The sequence below is a fragment of the Schistocerca gregaria genome, chromosome 2 (assembly GCF_023897955.1).
Source record: "Schistocerca gregaria isolate iqSchGreg1 chromosome 2, iqSchGreg1.2, whole genome shotgun sequence".
Classification (NCBI taxonomy): Eukaryota; Metazoa; Arthropoda; class Insecta; order Orthoptera; family Acrididae; genus Schistocerca; species Schistocerca gregaria.
Genome location: NC_064921.1, coordinates 250738760 through 250757432, shown reverse-complemented (window position 1 = coordinate 250757432; position 18673 = coordinate 250738760). Strand labels below are relative to the sequence as shown.

Here is an 18673-nt window from a genome sequence, read left to right as displayed (position 1 = left end):
CAGTTTATGGTAATTGTGTTGATGTGAGTGCTATGCGTCGTTGGGAGAGTAAGTTTAAAGATTTTGAGGCGGGAGCATCTGACCTGCGTGACAAACAAAGAGTTGGACGTCCTTTGACAGCAACCACCGAGTTTCACAAGCAAAGTGTTGACAGATTGATTCAGGACGATCGTCGTATCACTCAGAGAGAAACTGCCAGCACAATTGGCATTTCACAAAAGCGTGTGGGTCACATTATTGCTTTGGCTATCGGCAGATCTATGCACGATGCGTACCCCGGATGCTGACTCCTGAAATGAAAGTGAACAGACTTGAAATTTGCCAGGAAGTCCTCTCGCGTTATCAGAATGAAGGTGACGCTTTTCTCCATTCGATTATGACGCATCATTATGCTTCTGATGAAGACGGTGAGAGAACAGCGAGACTGTGGTTGCGGAAACAAAGTGTCGACTTCTTCCGTGGAAGAAATGTATCAGATTGGCTGGTGATTCCCATCGAAACCCAGTGGCGACAGGTAGGGCATCCGGCCACCCCTTGACAGTAACATGCCACATCCGATTAACCAGCAGCCTCTACCCCCCCCCCCCCCCCCAATCGTGATAAATGCTTAAATGCGCCGGCCACAGTGACCAAGCGGTTCTAGGCGCTACAGTCTGGAACCGCGCGACCGCTACGGTCGCAGACTCGAATCATGCCTCGGGCATGGATGTTTGTGATGTCCTTAGGTTAGATAGGTTTAAGTAGTTCTAAGTTCTAGGGGACTGATGACCTCAGATGTTAAGTCCCATAGTGCTCAGAGCCATTTGAACCATTTTGATTAAATGCTTAGAGAGAGACCCATCCAAACCCAATTAACGAAGGTGGAAGCATTACTTGTCATTCAACCCTCGTACATCTCATCTACCAATATCCTTCGTGGTGCGTCGTTTTTTACCCCTTAGAGTGTATTCTTACACCATTGCACAACAATCACTGGAAGCATTCATATCCGTTAATTATGTGGGAGTATAGATGACGATTGATTTTACGTGGAACATCCACATGAAACTAAGCTCAGGCAAGGCAGATGCTAGACTGAGATTCATTGGAAGGATCCTCAGAAGGTGTACTCCGTCTTCAAAGGTCACTTACAAAACACTCGTTCGACCAGTACTTGAATATGGTTCGTCAGTGTTGGATCCGTACAAGATAGGATTGGTAGAGGAAAAGGTGAAGATCCAAGAGGCGCAGGACATTTAGTCCCTGGTCCATTTAGTAAGCGCAAAGCGTCACGTATCTGCTCAGCGTATTCCAATGGCATACGCTACAAGAGAGGTGCTACGCATCGTGGTGAGTTTTACTGCTGAAATTGTGAGATCGTACGGTCGTAGATGTATCAACTGGAAACGTGCTTGTTCCCGCTTGTAGCTCGCGGAAAGATCATGAAGCTAAAATTAAAGACATTGGAGCTCACACAGAGACTCAACAATCGTTGCTCTTCTCTCGCACCATTCGTGACCGAAAGACGAAAGGAGCGAAGTGAAAGTTGTTCACAGCGTATCTCCGCCATACAGCATAAAGTGGCTTGCGGTGTATATCGTAAGTAATATTTTTAGCGCGTTACTGGTCAGTTTTAGCCATTCGAGCTGGTCTTGAAAGCTGATCTTGAAAGTAAAAGCTTTTTACATAACAGGAAATTGGTGGAGTAGGGGCTGTGGTATTCTGGAACAGCTAACATAGAAATGGAAGGAGTGTAACACATAAAATTAGCGTATGCAGAAGGGAGGAATGGTGATTTTGCGGGTAATAGGTAAGAAACAGATCAGTGAGTGTCAACTAGTAGTTGAAAGAGATAGAGTGTCGACCGCTGTGGCCGAGCGGTTCTAGGCCTTTCAGTCCGGAACCGCGCTGCTGCTACGGTCGCAGGTTCGGATCCTGCCTCGGGCATGGATGTGTGTGAAGTCCTTAGGTTAGTTAGGTTTAAGTAGTTCTAAGTTCTAGGGGACTGATGAACTGAGATGTTAAGTCCCTTGGTGCTCAGAGCCATTTGAACCAATACAAACGCGGACGACGTTTGCAGCAGGATGGACTATCAGCTCGGAGACCATGGCTGCGGTTACCCTTGACGCAGCATCACAGACAGGAGCGCCTGCGATGGTATACTCAACGACGAACCTGGCTGCACGAATGGCGAAACGTCATTTTTTCGAATGAATCCAGTTTCTGTTTACAGCATCATGATGGTCGCATCCGTGTTTGGCGACATCGCGGTGAACGCACATTGGAACCGTGTATTAGTCATCGCCATTCTGGAGTATCACCCGGCGTGATGGAATGGGGTGTCATTGGTTACACGTCTCGGTCACCTCTTGTTCGCATTGACGGCACTTTGAACAGTGGACGTTACATTTCAGATGTGTTACGACCTGTGGCTCTACCCTTCGTTCGATCCCTGCGAAACCCTACATTTCAGCTGGATAATGCACGAACGAATACTGCAGGTCCTGTACGGGCCTTTTTGCATACAGAAAATGTTCGACTGCTGCCCTGGCCAGCACAGTCTCCAGATCTCTCGCCAACTGAAAACGTCTGGTCAATGGTGGCCGAGCAACTGGCTCGTCACAATACGCCAGTCACTACTCTTGATGAACTGTGGTATCGTGTTGAAGCTGCACGGGCAGCTGTACCTGCACATGCCATCCAAGCTCTGTTTGACTCAGTGCCCAGGCGTATCAAGGCCGTTATTATGGCCAGAGGTGGTTGTTCTGGCTATTGATTTCTTAGGATCTGTGCACCCAAATTGCGTGTAATTGTTATCACCTGTCAGTTCTAGTATAATATATTTATCCAATGAGTACCCGTTCATCATCTGCATTTCTTCCTGGTGTAGCAATTTTAATGGCCAGGTAAGAAGGAGAGCAACGAGTGTCACTTAGTAGTTGAAAGAGAGAGAGTACTGAAAGAAATGGACTGAGTGGTTTGGTTACAGGAGGCGTGTTTTCCGGGAAACGCCCACCTTGACCCTGTCGACCCTCCTGGCCAGGCCGACGACGGTGAGGCCGTGTCTGAGCAGCGCCTGTGTGATGGCGGCGCCGATGCCGGAGCTGGCGCCAGTCACCAGTGCGACGCGGCCTGCGTACGTCTCGATGTCCAAGGCTGCTGCTGTTGGCTGCCCTGATGCCACTGGCCGTAGCGGGCAGGCCCAACTCTATGTAGACGCGGCCTACGGCTCTCGGGGAAAAGTGCAACGTCGCCATCATTCCCCTCCACAGTGACAACTCGAGCTCCACCCGGAGACACCTTGACTGATAAGCAAAACGGATCTGCACACACCTTGAGTCACTGTCTTACCACGAGTTGTCGGCCGGCTCCACACGGATACAGGTTGGCTGATGAGGAAAGCAGATCTGTGCAGTCCCTTTGGCCTTACCTTATAGCCACCTGACGGTCGCACATCTCACCAATGTGTCGAATGGCGGACGAGCAAGGTAGCAAGATCAGGAACTAGCAGTGACATTCTGTTTTTAGTATCAGTAATGTTCAAAGATTGAAATACCTCAGAGAAATCATTCAAACCAACAGATTGACTAGAGAAGCAAACAGTGCCGTAGAGACAGCATATTTCTACATCTACGTCTGTCTAGTTACTCTGGTTACTCTGCAATTCACACTTAAGTGCCGGGCACAGGGTTCATCGAAACATTTTCACACTGCTTCTCTACCATTCCACTCTCGAATGGCGCGCGGGGAAAAGGAACACCTAAATCTTTCTGTTCGAGTTCTGATTGCTCTTAGTTTATTATGATGATCATTTCACCATACGTAGGTGGGTGTCTACAAAGTATTTTCGCATTTGGAATAGAATGTTTGTGATTGAAATTTCGTAAATATATTTCGCCGCAAAGAAGAGTGAGTGGCACCCCAACTCGCGTATCAAAACAGTGACACTCTGACTCCTGTTGCGCGATAACACGAAACGAGCTGCCCTTCTTTGCACTTTTTCGATGTCCTCCGTCAATCTTACCTGGTAAAGATCCTACACCGCGCAGCAGTATTCAAGAAGAGGACGAACAAGTGTCTCTTTAGTGGGTTTGTCGCACCTTCTAAGTGTTCTGCCAACAAAGCGAAGTATTTGTTTCGCCTTCCCCACAATATTATCTAAGTGGTCTCTCCAATTGAATTTGCTCGTAATTGTAATTCCTAGGTATTTAGTCGAATTGACAGCCCTTAGATTTGTGCGAGTTATCGTATACCCAAAATTTATCGGACTTTTTTTAGTACGCATGTGGATGACCTCGCACTTTTCTTTGTTTAGTGCCAATTGCTACTTTTCGCACCATACAGAAATTCTCTCTAGATCATTTTGTGATTGGAAATGATCGTCTGATGATTTTACTATGCGGTAAATTACAGCGTCATCTGCAAACAATCTAAATGGGCTGCTTAGATTGTCACCTAGATCATTTACGTAAATCAGGAGCACCAGAGGGTCTATGGCACTACCATGCGGAACGCCATATTTGACTCCTGTTCTACTCGATGATTTACCATCTATCACTACGAACTGTGATCTCTGTGAGAGGAAATCACGAATCCAACATATTGAACTGGACCTGGTTGAAGGGCACTCTGTGAAAGCTTGGGATGCGGCAGTGGGTCGTGGTGAGGGCACAGAGCGATGGAAACTCAGATAAACAACACCAGAAGTACAATACACTCAAAGACAAAAGAAAAGAAACAAGATATACCACGAAGGAATTATCCGAATGGGACGAAAATCGGTAGATGTGTTCTACATTTACAGACTAACAAAGGATCACAATTTCTGAAAAAAAGTAGGTGATTTATTCAAGAGAACGAGCTTCACAAATTGGGCAAGTCAGTAACGCGTTAGTCCACGATGGCTTTCCATGAAGGGGAACAATGTGGGGCGAAGAAAATAGTCGACGTACCACTGTGCTGTAGAGGTCCCGTGGATGACAACCAAAGGGGTCCCGCTATGAAATATGGCACCCCACGCCATCACTCCTACATGTTGGGCACCCCACAGCTATCCGAAGTGGAACTCATCACTGAGACAATTCTACTCCAGTCACTGAGATTCCGGGCAGAAGACGTTGAAAGGTGGCTACACTGAGTCACAGCGCCAGAGATTGCGCCAAAGAGTATTATTCAGCCGCCTCCACTGGCAGTTGCAGCAGAGAAGTTGCTGAGGGCAGTTGTAGTTCTGAGGTAGGCGTGATGAGTGCTTGTTGAGACGATGTCGATAGAGTACTAGTTGTGAGCATGTCTTATGCAGTTGTTCTGTTGGGCAAGACACCGTATGTTGTTCGATTGGGGATGTTGTAATGATCAGAGTGTATTTTTTCGTCAATATATATGAAGGCAAAGGATTGTTTTTATTTTTAAATGTCGTAAATAACAATGCCTCTTGGTCACAGGTTCAGTCAACAAAGCATCTGGCTCGTGTTTTTTTTTTTAAATTACTTCAGTGTAAATAGTGTTTAAAATATCTTGTCTTATAGTGGAAGAACCGTGCCAGATGTGTACGTTGAATCACACTTCCATACACAGAAGAGTTACATTTGTGCTTTGTTGTTTCGTAGCTTTTATAGTTGCTGGGGACTTAATTAATTAATTGTGTTAACGGAAATTTCCTTTCATTCTTTGTTGTTATTCTATGCAGTCAGATTGCGTACTAATATTATTTAGGGCCAACCGGTTACGAGACCTAGTCATCGGACAAACAGCGACTAAAAATTAAAATTATTAGCATTTTATTTAATTAAGCCCCCATGCAACGTGTCCACAGATGCCCCGGACAGCGGTGGAGTATCAGCCGGAATGTCCCTCGACAGCCGGCCTGACAGTCAGGAATTATCGTCTGGCAGGCCATTTCTTTTCGTTGTTGGACACTTTTGGTTGTCATCCGCGGCAACTTTGCAGCTCAGCGGTATGCCGACGATATTCTATGCCCCGTTTTGTTCCTCTTCATCGCAAGCCATCCTGGTCTTAAATTTCAGGAAGGTAATGGCCGATCGCTCATAGTGAGACTTTCTAATGTTTGTCTTAGTGCTTCCCTAACATTGCCTTGGACAGCAAAGTCACCGGATCTCTCCCCAGTTGAGAATGTTTGGAGCATTTTGGTCAGGGATCTTAACACCCGAACGCACCAATTGGGCAGAATTCAGCACGATATCCCTTAGGAGGATATCCTACAACTTTATTAATCAATGTCAAGCCGAATAACCGCTTGCATAAGGGCCCGAAATGGACCAACGCGTTATTGACTTGCTCAATTTACGGAGCTCTTTCTCTTGAATAAATCATCCAGTTCTTCTGAAATTATAATCATTTGTTTATCTGTACATGTACGTCACATCTACCGAGTTCCATCCCTTTCGGATTATTGCTAGTGTTTTTATTAAAACTTGCGCTACTAATTAAAACTTACGCTAATATACTCGTAGCGTTGCTGTGCAGTGGTCACGTCCGCTCGCAGAATGTGGTGTATATCGATCACGGAGTGTGGTAGAGGCTAGCTGTTTGCTAATAGGCTATGACGTCTTCACGCAGGAATGCTAACAGCCTGAGCTCCTTCAGTTGTGCCTCCCACTTTAAGACGCTGTATGGCTATGCGCTAGAGGCGCCAGTAGCTCAGAAGACTGCCAGAATATGCAAGTTTGTCATATGATGACATGGTTAGACACTGTGGCTGTTATTTGAAGACAAATGTTGATGGTGTTGGTACAGCAAATACTATACATTTGAAAATAACTACACCATACATAACACACATGAACTCATAAGCGTAATTAAAGACATCCACATCCCACTAACAGCTAAATTACCATCACTAGACATTGTCAACCTATACACGAACATCCCTGTCAAAGAGACTATTAACATTATAAGAAACAATCTGCTGAAATATAAGAAAATTAGTATTGCAGAGATCTGTGAAATCACAGAAATACTTACACTTATTTTAGAGCATAATTACTTCAGCCTCAACAACGAACTGTACCAACAACATGATGGTTTGGCAATGGGAAGTAGCTCAGCTGGGATATTGGCTGATATTTACATCAACCATACAGAAGAAAAATTCTTCTCAGCCAACCAGCACATCTCAAACAAAATAATCTACTACAGAAGATATGTTGATGATACAAACTTGCTTTTTGATGGTACAAACTATGAAACAGATACATTAGCAGCAGATCTAAGCAAAATGCACAAAAATATTAAATTCACAGTTGAAAATGAAACTAATAAGGGCATTAACTTTCTTGACCACAAGATTTGGAATAATAACAATAAACATCAATTTAGTACTTACAGAAAACCTACCACCACAAATGTCAGTATTGACAACTGATCTTGCCACCCCCACCAACAAAAAATGGCGTATTTCAGAGTGATGCTACACCGAATTAAAAAAGTACCAATGAGTGACACAGATCAACAAAATGAAATCAATATAATTAAAACAGTTGCTCATAATAATGGATATACATCCATAACAATAGAAAAACTCCACAACAAAATGCAAAAAACCCAGATCCACTTCACAGCAATCACTTCAAGCCAAATCAGAGTGCTACAGAAGCCAAACCTAAATGTGCTACTCTGCCATACATAGATCCACTATCATACCAAATAGCAAACTTATTTAAAAAGAAAAATATCACAATCAGCTTTTCCACAAATAATAAATTACTGCAAAATGTAATCCATGATGTAAATACCTCCAAGAGTCCCTATCGTAAATCAGGAATATACAAAGTCAAATGTGATACATGCTCAAAATTCTACATTGGACAGACAGGCAGAAGTTTTGAAATTAGATACAAAATACACATTGATGCTTTAAGGCTTGGAAACTTGAACAAATCTGCATTTGCAGCCCATTTTGCTGAAGAAAACCATTCAGTGAGAAACATTGAGAACAACTTCAAAATTTTACATCTAGCAGAAAAAGGAGCCACTATGAATATATTAGAAGAAATAACAATACACACACACAAAAAAACAGCACACCAGACTACATACTTAAGCAGCAGACCGAGTTAGGTAACACCCTTTTCCTGAAAAATTTCCAAAAATTATTTTCCACCCTCCAAAGCAAATAATATTTCTATGCCTATCTACAGATCAAGTAGCAAATTTATATGTTACTATAACTCTTATGATGCTAAATGTAATTAAATAATGTACTGTTTCACCTACACAGTACAAGAAAAACGAACAACTTCATAATTAATGCAACAGTATCCACTCAAAAACTCACAAATTCAGTTGCATAACTGAATATATGATCTCCTTACAAACATATGACATCTTCAAATGTTACGATATATCATAGCATCATTGATACTCATATGTTTGTAAGCATTTTGGATGTATGAAAACATGTGGTGCGTGGTGTAAATCTTTTCAGTGGCAAATCTAAAGTGTTCAGCGAGAAAAATTTACGTGTGCAACGATAAGAATGCAGTGGGAACGTATTCACATCTGTTGGACGAATGTCATGAAAATAAACAGTCCAAAGCGACATTTCACGTAAGTCACATCCAATGAAAATCTGTAACTCAACCTTCTGTGTGCGGCGTGGTTTTAATTATGTATTATTTATATTTTATGACAATTAATCTGTAAAAAAAAACGCACCACATGTAGTAAAAAAAGCATGTAAATCGTCTGAAGATGAATCATAACGATTCTAAACCGGTAACGGTACCCTTTGAATAATGGAACTGAAAGTAAATTTGTGGTTGGTTGCTGGCCCAACACCATCAACTGCCGGAATACATTCAGGAGATCACAGCCTCCGATGATGGATCTCGTTTCTGCGAGTGATGTGCGTGGTTCCAGGCCACACGTACCAGCACAGGAGTGTGAGAGGCTGCACCGCACCGGTCCCGATCTGCTCCTCCAGGGCAGCAGTCTGGCTACTGCTGGAGTGAAACTGGAGGTGGCCCACCAGTCGAGAGGCACCATATTGTGGAATTAGAGCTCGTCAGGGTGATCAGATAATGGGGAGACCGAACTCGTGGCGATTTCTTGCCGCCCCATATCGCCCCTGTGTCTAGCGCAGCCCTTCCGACGTGGTAGACCCTGCTCGACTGCTGGTACCTCTGTTAATATTTACCGCTATTTATATGGATTTGGAGCTAACTAGCCATGTTCAGAACAAAACATCCGTGGTCTGCTGACAACCTGTTCCAAAGCCGGTCGTGGTGGCCGAGCGGTTCTAGGCGCTTCAGTCCGGAACGGCGCGACTCCTACGGTCGCAGGTTCGAATCCTGCCTCGGGCATGGGTGTGTGTGATGTCCTTAGGTTAGTTAGGTTTAGGTAGTTCTAAGTTCTAGGGGACTGATGACCTCAGATGGTAAGTCCCATAGTGCTCAGAGCCAACCTGCTCCAAGGTATGCTTTCGTTTGCCTTAGCTGTAGTAGACCACCATTTGCGTCGAATATGAGATGGAGTTCTTGCCATTGGAAGTGGTAATAATGATTCAGACAAGTTGCTAACTACGACAATAACATCTACCGTTCTAGTGACTCTTCTTTGTAGCGAACTACTACGCAGCAGTTGGAAAATGTAATGTGATGTGGAGACCAAATGTGACATGTAAAACACAAAGAATCCATCTTTGGATTCACCCAATAGCCGGCCGGTGTGGCCGTGCGGTTCTAGGCGCTTCGGTCTGGAACCACGTGACCGCTACGGTAGCAGGTTCGAATCCTGCCTCGGGCATGGATGTGTGTGATGTCCTTAGGTTAGTTAGGTTTAAGTAGTTCTAAGTTTTAGGTGAAAGGATATCAATGATATGATTCGCTGATGACATTGCTATCCTGAGTGAAAGTGAAGAAGAATTAAATGATCTGCTGAACGGAATGAACAGTCTAATGAGTACACAGTATGCTTTGAGAGTAAATCGAAGAAAGAATGATGGTCACGAAGTCAATGAAGTTAAGGAATTCTGCTACCTAGGCAGTAAAATAACTAATAACGGACGGAGCAAGGAGGACATCAAAAGCAGACTCGCTATAGCAAAAAAGGCATTTCTGGCCAAGAGAAGTCTACTAATTTCAAATACCGGCCTTAATTTGAGGAAGAAATTTCTGAGGAGGTACGTCTGGAGTACAGCATTGTATGGTAGTGAAACATGGACTGTGGGAAAACCGGAACAGAAGAGAATCGAAGCATTTGAGATGTGGTGCTATAGACGAATGTTGTAAATTAGGAGGACTGATAAGGTAAGGAATGAGGAGGTTCTACGCAGAATCGGAGAGGAAAGGAATAAATCGAAAACACTGATAAGGAGAAGGGACAGGATGATAGGACATCTTCTAAGACATGAGGGAATGACTTCCATGGTACTAGAGGGAACTGTAGAGGGCAAAAACTGTAGAGATAAACAGAGATTGGAATACGTCAAGCAAATAATTGAGGACGTAGGTTGCAAGTGCTACTCTGAGATGAAGAGGTTAGCACAGGAAAGGAATTCGTGGCGGGCCACATCAAACCAGTCAGTAGACTGATGACAAAAAAAAAAAAAAGTTTTAGGGGACTGATGACCACAGACGTTAAGTCCCATAGTGCTCAGAGCCATTTGAGCCATTCACCCAATACTGTCAAAAAGACGAGAATAATAAGGAAAAATAAGACGACCATTTTTTTGAAATGAGCGTCTGTATTTCCTTAAATTAAATTTATTGACAAAACGCACTCCCTCCTTCGAACAGCTTCATTTGTCGAGGTTATGAGAAAGAATGTAGCTACAGTTTAACAGGCCGCCCACGACTCCATCGTTAGAGCACAGACTCGTGGAAGACAGGAGACAGAGTTAAAGGAGTTGAAGCAAAGCAAGCGCTGTATCATGTATAAGATACAGAGGCGAGCGAGTGCATGGGACTTACCCTAGTTCACTGCTAGTAGCGTCACGTCATCGTAACGCGCCTGCATATAGTATTGCACCACATTTAACATAAAAGTAAAAATTAAGATTTGTGTGTAAAACTTTGTTAAAGTATAGTTCTATGTAATAATGTTTCAGGTAACAAATCTTAATGTTATAAAATTAGTAGTTTACATAAAATTCACGTTTTGAAAGAAAAATAGGATGCGCTAAATAATGACGCTAGGAAGCCAAAATTTGGTGAGAAGGTGCAGTAAGAAGTCATTAATGAGTGGTGCTGGTTTCCAAAACCATAAAACTAAAATTGACTCCAGAATCCGCGTTTTTCGGAAAAATCAGAGGCGCGAAATAATAGAGCTACAATATTGAAAATTGGTAGGATGCTTCAGTTCACCCTAATAATAATAATGGAAATACCACAATCAGTTACCTCTTCTAGTTTTTTAGTAATTTAGTAAAAACTACTTTTGTGAGTAAAATGTACATAAGCATTATAGATTAAGTACTTTAAATTTTAATGATAAAACAAATTCTTTAAGACCAATGATCAGATAGGACAATTAACAAAGCTACACCAAGTTTTAGTCTTGTAGCATAATTAACAGCTGATACAAGTCTTGATAAAGCTATGGTTCAGAGGTAACAATCTACCGTTAGTTCCATTGTAAAAATTCTAGAGAGTAAAGTTTTAATTTTAGCGGGCTGAGATTTTCTACGTGCTTCTGTACTGCTCAGATGTATGTATACAAAAATTGAGAAGTTTGTAAAGCTATTATTAAATGTGATATTTAAGATTATGTGCCTGAGATAGCGATCATTTGAAGGCTGCAGGCATCTGCATAGGAATGGAAAGAACAGATGCTCTCTTGGCGGTACGCGCCGGAGCTATATAAAAAGAGCGGCAGAGGCAGTAGTAAGTTCACTCCGCATTAGACCAACGCCTAGTCCACGCGAGCTTAACATCCGATCGCGCCTCGCCTCGGGTGACGTCATAGCGGGCTGTGACATGCGCGTACTTAGCAATGTAAACGGACATTGAAAATCGCGAGGACTGTACACCGTCCTGGATCGTTTAGACTTCGGTAACAAACTGTTATTGTGCCGTCCGTGTGAAGTATAATTCCGCGTGGCAAGTGGTGACTAACTCCACTTTTAAGGCGAGCATTAATCTTTTTTTTTAACATTATTGCGAACTATTAATAGAGCACCGTTAGTTAGAGTAATGAACTATTCGGGAGGAACTTGCTGTAGAAGTCGCCTCTGAACTATTAAACGATTGGCTGAATTAACAATATTTAATGTCTTTAGCATTTTCAGAAGTTTCGAGTAATTTGTGTGAGCCTTTAAGATAATAAAATCTTGTTTGGAACTTTAAATTTTATTGAAGCAGCCCTAATCCCGTGAAGAACTATGGATATTTTTCGTTTAGCTGGGCTGTACAGGAATGTGGCCGTGCAGACTGGGAACTAAGGTCAGTAAGTTTCCCTTCGCTTTCTGACTGGCCACCAAATTAGTTGCCAGGCTCGCGTGATTTAAGGTGGCAATGTTCAACTTTCATTCAACATTAAACAACGACTTCTTCGCCGTCCCACATATGTTGCATCGGCAATAGTCTGTTACGTGAAATGAACATTCAAACAACTCATTCGACAACTTTTTCGCCGCCCCACATATGGTGCTTATCGGCCGGGAAAACTGAATTAAAAGCAAATAAAAGTGCTCGATGTGTGAAAGCGATTGGTATAAATTAACGAACTCGGTAGGCAATAACAGGACACTGAATTGAACTAGTGTGGGAACAGTGTTACCAGTAAAGGCAGGTGTAGTGTATAAACAATAAGTGTCTACCGCTGTACGTTGGTTAGTGACGATGGTGAGGAAGGCGACGATGCTGGATCGCGGCTGCCGACGGCGCTGAGACTAAAGGAAGACGGTGCGTCATCGCGGAGCTGCGCTGATCTGCGAGACAGCTGCCGGCTGCGCCGAGCGGTCAACGGTGCCTTGCTGCCCCCCCCCCCCCCCCCCCCCCCCTGGAGCTATTGCAGTAGGCGATTCCTGTGGCGGTACTCGACGCTACGGCTGCTGCTGCTGCCTTCAATACGTCGCGACGCGTCGCATCACGATTGCTGGTACACCGCGACGACATCATTCGTCGAAATCAAGCATTTAAGTTAAGTCAAAGACTTTTAAAATATTTATTAACTGCTGCTAACAAACTAAAAGATATGGAAAGTAGTGTACATTTCAGAAGGGAACCGGTCTCTGACCAAGAATCCTCACGATCAGGAATTGAGTTTAATGAAGATGGTTCCATTAATCCCTCAAATATTGAACTAGAACGTAATTTGTCACCAGTAAATTATGACTTTAATTTAAATGAGAGTGCAGGGATGCAATCAATAAGTGAAATAGAAGTCAAAAGGGAGCCAGTAGAGTTGCTAACTTTGTCAGGTAGTGAAACTGAGCTCAATATATCTCCAGCTCAGTCAAGTCAAGAGATACAAAGTATCAAGGTAGAAGCTCCGGATTGGATGCAAATACTGTTTGCCAAACTCGAATCAAACCAAAATAAAATTGAGGCTAAAATTGAAAATAGTAATAAAGAGTTGGAGAATAAAATTGAGGTTAGTAATAAAGGGTTGGAAAATAAAATTGAGGATAGTAATAAAGAACTAAAAGAAGAACTGCAATCAAAATGGAATAGTTTGAATTATAAGATAGATGCTATTCATCATGACATTCAAGTAAAAGTAGGGCAACAGTTAACTAAAATGCATAGTACTTTCAAATGTGAAATAGATCAAATTCAAAAAAATTATCAAGAGGCAGATGAACTTTTGGAAGTGAGGTTGTCCGAAAGATTGAGCAACGAGTCCAAACTTTGCTCTGACAAAGTTAAAGAGGTACAAATTAAAGTAGATACTTGTCAGAAAAACATTGAGAAAGTAAAAGAAACCTGTACCGAAATTCGTGGTGCAGTGGAACAAAGATGTTCTGCCAGGATAGAAGCAGTAGAGTCACAAGTAGAGGAATTAAATACTAACATTGCTAACCTAGAAAATAGAGTAACCTCTGTTAATTCTAGTCATTCTACTGTACAGCATGTGACTTCAGTTGACGCCGCTTTTATAGGGTGTCGACAGTTTTTGCGCTTTGATCCTGATAAGTACATTCACCCTCTTGAATTTTGGAATGACTTTGAGGATGTTCTCCCCAACACGTGGTCAGAAAGAGAAAAAATTTCATTTATAAGAAGTCATTTGTCAGGTGATGCTTTGCGATGGTCAGCGGATGTAATGATCAAATGTAAAACTTTATCTGAATTTAAGTCTGCATTTCTCAACGAATACTGGTCACATAACAAACAAAATGATGTGTTAAGGGAATTCTGGAGTGGTAAGAAGTTTTTCCCAGGGCGTGAATCAGTAAAGGATTTCGCTAGGAAGTGGGTTTCAAGACTGTCACATTTGACAGAAAAGATGAAGCCAGATATGATCATTATGGGTTTAGAAGGTAAGCTGCCGTGGTACTGGCAGAAGAGGATCATTTCCGCCCCTAGAGATAATATAGACAAATTTATTGAATATCTGGAAAGAGTGGAAAGAGTAGCTGCTGCTGAGGAGCAGGTGCAGCAGAATAACAAATCTTCTAACAATCACGTACAAAATAATGGAAACGTGAACGTTAGAAATATGGAAGTTAGGCACACCAAAACAAACTATCGAAACCAAAGCCGTGGCAGAGGAAGAGGGGGTAGATACTCACCACGCTTTCGTAACAACTACTATGACGAAAGTGGAGAAGTAAATACTATGCCATTAAGACAAGAAGGGAGTCATGATGCTACTATATCTAGTGGTGTCACAGATGAACACAACAGGCCGCGTGTGGGAAACTAAATCCCGTCTATGAGGAAACTGGCGCTCACCAGGCGGTAACAGTAACACAGCCAGTAACGGAAACACAGACAATCAGCCAACATACACAGACAGACAACATGGATGACGAAATAAATACAGATAATACCAGTGATGTGTTAAGCCACTCTCACAAAATAGTGGATAGTATTTTGGATACACTAGAAAAATGGGTCAAGGAAGAACAGGAACTCAAGGTAGATAATGGGGAAGAAATAGATAATGGGTTTGAGTCTGATGGGAATAATGATGAAGTAAAAGCTTACATCTTCGATGAAAATGGCAATCTAAAAGCTGAAGTAGAAGTAGCAGAAGTAGAATCAGTACTGCAAAACTTTAGAGAGGAGGAAATGATGAATGAAGGGGGTAGAAATAGTAACGAGGTGAAAGAATCTAGTAGCTGTGTAAACGTGCCACAAATGGTTGAAGGTGACGACATTCTTATGAACAGCAATATTGCGCAGGGACGCAGTTGCTCAGAGGTAGAGGATAGTTTGGCTGATGTGCAGCAAACAAAAGTAGAAAAAGTCGTCAGATGCTTCGATTTAAAGTTAGTGGACAGATTAGAGAAAGCAGCTAAGATTATAGAGCATGATGAGCCCCAGGATGTAAATGTAAATGTAATTGCAACTGATCAGAATTACTTTAGCTGGAAGAACATAGAACGAGATTTATTAGACGAGGTGTGTGAGCAACCTGTTCAATGTAAAATAACTCACCCTGTTATCAAAGTAAACATATCAGGAGTCACTGTGCGTTGTCTGCTTGACAGTGGCAGTGAAGCAAGTGCTTTATCACAAACATTTTTTGACACCATACCCAATAAAGAGAAGTTAACAGTTATGAAAGTAAGTGGCTTAAAAATTATAGGTGCTACTGGAAAAGTCTCTAGACCAGTTCAACACGAAGCTTTGATACCCATTGGTATAAATGACGTAGTAATAGATCATCCTTGTTTGATTGTGCTAGGCTTAAGTGTTGATATGTTGATTGGTACTGATTTCTTATCAAAGTACCAGGGAAAGATCAATTTTGATCAGAACAACTTAATTTTAACTTTACCTGACTCTAAAGTGATAAGAGAGTCTTTTATAGGAAGTCATATAGGCGGTAGTAATGAAACTTGGGAACTGCCTATTAGAGTAATAAAGAATAAAGGATATTTGCAGGAAAATTTGGTTTTCAGTGAGAATGAGGAAAGTGCTAAGGTTGAAGAGAGACACATCCTAAAGGAAATAGAGGAAAAGGTACAATCAACAAAGCAAATTGCTGACGAACAAAGATCAGAGTTAAAGAGTGGGTTAACTAAGCATAGTAATGTATTCTCAAACGCACCTGGTGAAGTTAAAGGTTATGAATGCCATTTGAATATCAAGCCTGGGAAGGTATTTTTTAAGAAGCCTTATCCAATACATGATGCAAGGGCTTCCCCCACTAGTTTTAAAATTGGTGAGCTAGTACTGGTCAAAAAAAAAAAAAAATCAAAGAAAATTTCTGCAGAAACTAAAAAGTTTATGCATGTATATCATGGACCATTTAGAATAGTAAGTAAACCTCATGCAAATGCCTATCGTTTGGAATATCCAAAGAGTAAGAGAGAACTAGGTCTAAGAAATATTGTGGATCTAAAGGAATTTAAAATTAACAGTAATTAATTACTGTAGGGAGTCTGCCACTCTTTGGCGGATACACGGTTTGGCGTACCGTGCAGTCCCAGCTGGGTGAAACTTTATTTCCTTTTCAAGTTTCATTCCCTTCTTCTGGTCTATCATAACAGGTAAGAATCACATATGTCTTCATGTTGTATATATGCTATTAGGTTTTAAGTATTCTTAGTAAGGATCTACCTAGTGAATGGCAAAACAAAAGTCTGAGTACCAATAAGAGGCAAACATGGCTAAAATAAATAAATTAAAATATTTCATGTAATTGTAAAGGGTTAGAAACTACAACTAAGAGAGACACTTTGCAGTATACGAAGTACGGTATGAATATGAATAATCCATGAGATTATGCAGAAGGTAGTATGTTGCTAGAAATAAGGTTGTCTGAAGGAAAACAGCGTAAGAAGGTAATGCTCATAGAGGCAAGCAATGGCGTTTTAGAATTAAATAAATGGAGATGTGTGGAAGTGGTGTGAGGATCGCACCAAATATATAGAAACAGGACGTCAATAGGCTGACAAAAGGAAAAGGGAGAAAGAAGTGGAGAAATGAAGTATTTTGAATCTGGAAGAAAAGGGAGAAAATGAATAAGGTGAAGAAGTGAAGTAAGTAAATTGAAGTAAATGATGTAGGATTAAAGAATAATTCCCTCACGTCTCGTGAAATGGTGAAAAACGCTAAATCTTGCTTGAGGCAAATAAATAGTTAAACAGACAACAGAAACACACAAATATTGGAAAATGCAGAAATTTGGAATCGGTATACTGAAAATAACTAATTTCTTTAGTAATTCATACAATAAAGCAAAGTGCTGGTCAGCAAATGACTTCTTTGATGAACTAATCCATACGATAATTAAGCCAGAGTACATTAAAACTAAAAGGTTACTCAATTTTCTAAGTTGAAGCAAGATCTTAATATATTAATTTGCTAAAAGAATTTTCACTATTTAGGAACCTAAAAGATTATTTATGAAAGAAGAAAGTAGGAGCTATTGTATCAGATACGACTTAGTGCTAAATGTCTTTCTGACAACTTCACAATTAGTAAAATAGTGCCAGAATATAAACTATAAAATGTACTTTGTCCTACCTTAGATATAAGTTGAAAACAGAAACTTAGACTGTATTGTCTGTTTCTCAGGGACATGCAGGCTGCATGAATGACTGACAACAAGCGGTAGGGAGATTGGAAGTAGAGACGCAAACCACAGTGAATACAATTTCCTCCCACAATTTTGTCAATCAGTGAAATTAAATGAGTGTTACAATAGGACACCCACCACAGTGCCGAGTATTATAGTAAAAGAAAAATGTGAGTGCGTTGCAGTGATAAAAGTCGTGTGTATTTTCTTTTTCAGGAAGAGACTGATTTTAAAGAAAAAAAAAATATAACTATTTTGTAACCATTGAAAAATTTATATTTCCATGTAAATGTATGTAAATAATTTGTGAATATCTTCTGTACTAGGTTTTCTATGTGTATATGAATATGGTTATTTTGTGTATGTAGTAATAAGGAATTTCCTAAGAAGAAGCAACTTAAGTTGAAAGAGGTATACTAAAGTAATCCATCGCTTGTTTGTTCTTTTAGAAATTTAATTTTGTTCAAAAATAGATTTTCACGAAAATTAAAAAGGGGGTGATGAAGCAAAGCAAGCGCTGTATCATGTATAAGATACAGAGGCGAGCGAGTGCACGGGACTTAACCTAGTTCACTGCTAGTAGCGTCACGTCATCGTAACGCGCCTGCATATAGTATTGCACCACATTTAACATAAAAGTAAAAATTAAGATTTGTGTGTAAAACTTTGTTAAAGTATAGTTCTATGTAATAATGTTTCAGGTAACAAATCTTAATGTTATAAAATTAGTAGTTTACATAAAATTCACGTTTTGAAAGAAAAATAGGATGCGCTAAATAATGACGCTAGGAAGCCAAAATTTGGTGAGAAGGTGCAGTAAGAAGTCATTAATGAGTGGTGCTGGTTTCCAAAACCATAAAACTAAAATTGACTCCAGAATCCGCGTTTTTCGGAAAAATCAGAGGCGCGAAATAATAGAGCTACAATATTGAAAATTGGTAGGATGCTTCAGTTCACCCTAATAATAATAATGGAAATACCACAATCAGTTACCTCTTCTAGTTTTTTAGTAATTTAGTAAAAACTACTTTTGTGAGTAAAA

General features: G+C 41.1%; 1 protein-coding gene and 1 pseudogene across 2 annotated transcripts; one reads left to right on the top strand and one right to left on the bottom strand.

The window, feature by feature from the left end:
* Nucleotides 1-8982, bottom strand: part of LOC126335727 (dehydrogenase/reductase SDR family member 11-like) — a 33735-nt pseudogene extending 24753 nt beyond the window's left edge.
* Nucleotides 8983-12232: 3250 nt separating this feature from the next.
* LOC126328286 (uncharacterized) lies at nucleotides 12233-17062 on the top strand. 2 transcript variants are annotated; one of them, XM_049996014.1, is made up of 2 exons: nucleotides 12233-16070; nucleotides 16455-17062. In XM_049996014.1, the coding sequence occupies exons 1-2, from the start codon at nucleotides 14904-14906 to the stop codon at nucleotides 16476-16478; spliced, it is 1191 nt and encodes a 396-aa protein (XP_049851971.1). In that variant the 5' UTR covers nucleotides 12233-14903; the 3' UTR covers nucleotides 16479-17062. The 2 variants fall into 2 exon arrangements, 1 of the variants encoding a protein (XP_049851971.1); XR_007561811.1 differs by having other exon boundaries at nucleotides 12978-16070.
* The last annotated feature ends 1611 nt before the right edge of the window (nucleotides 17063-18673 follow it).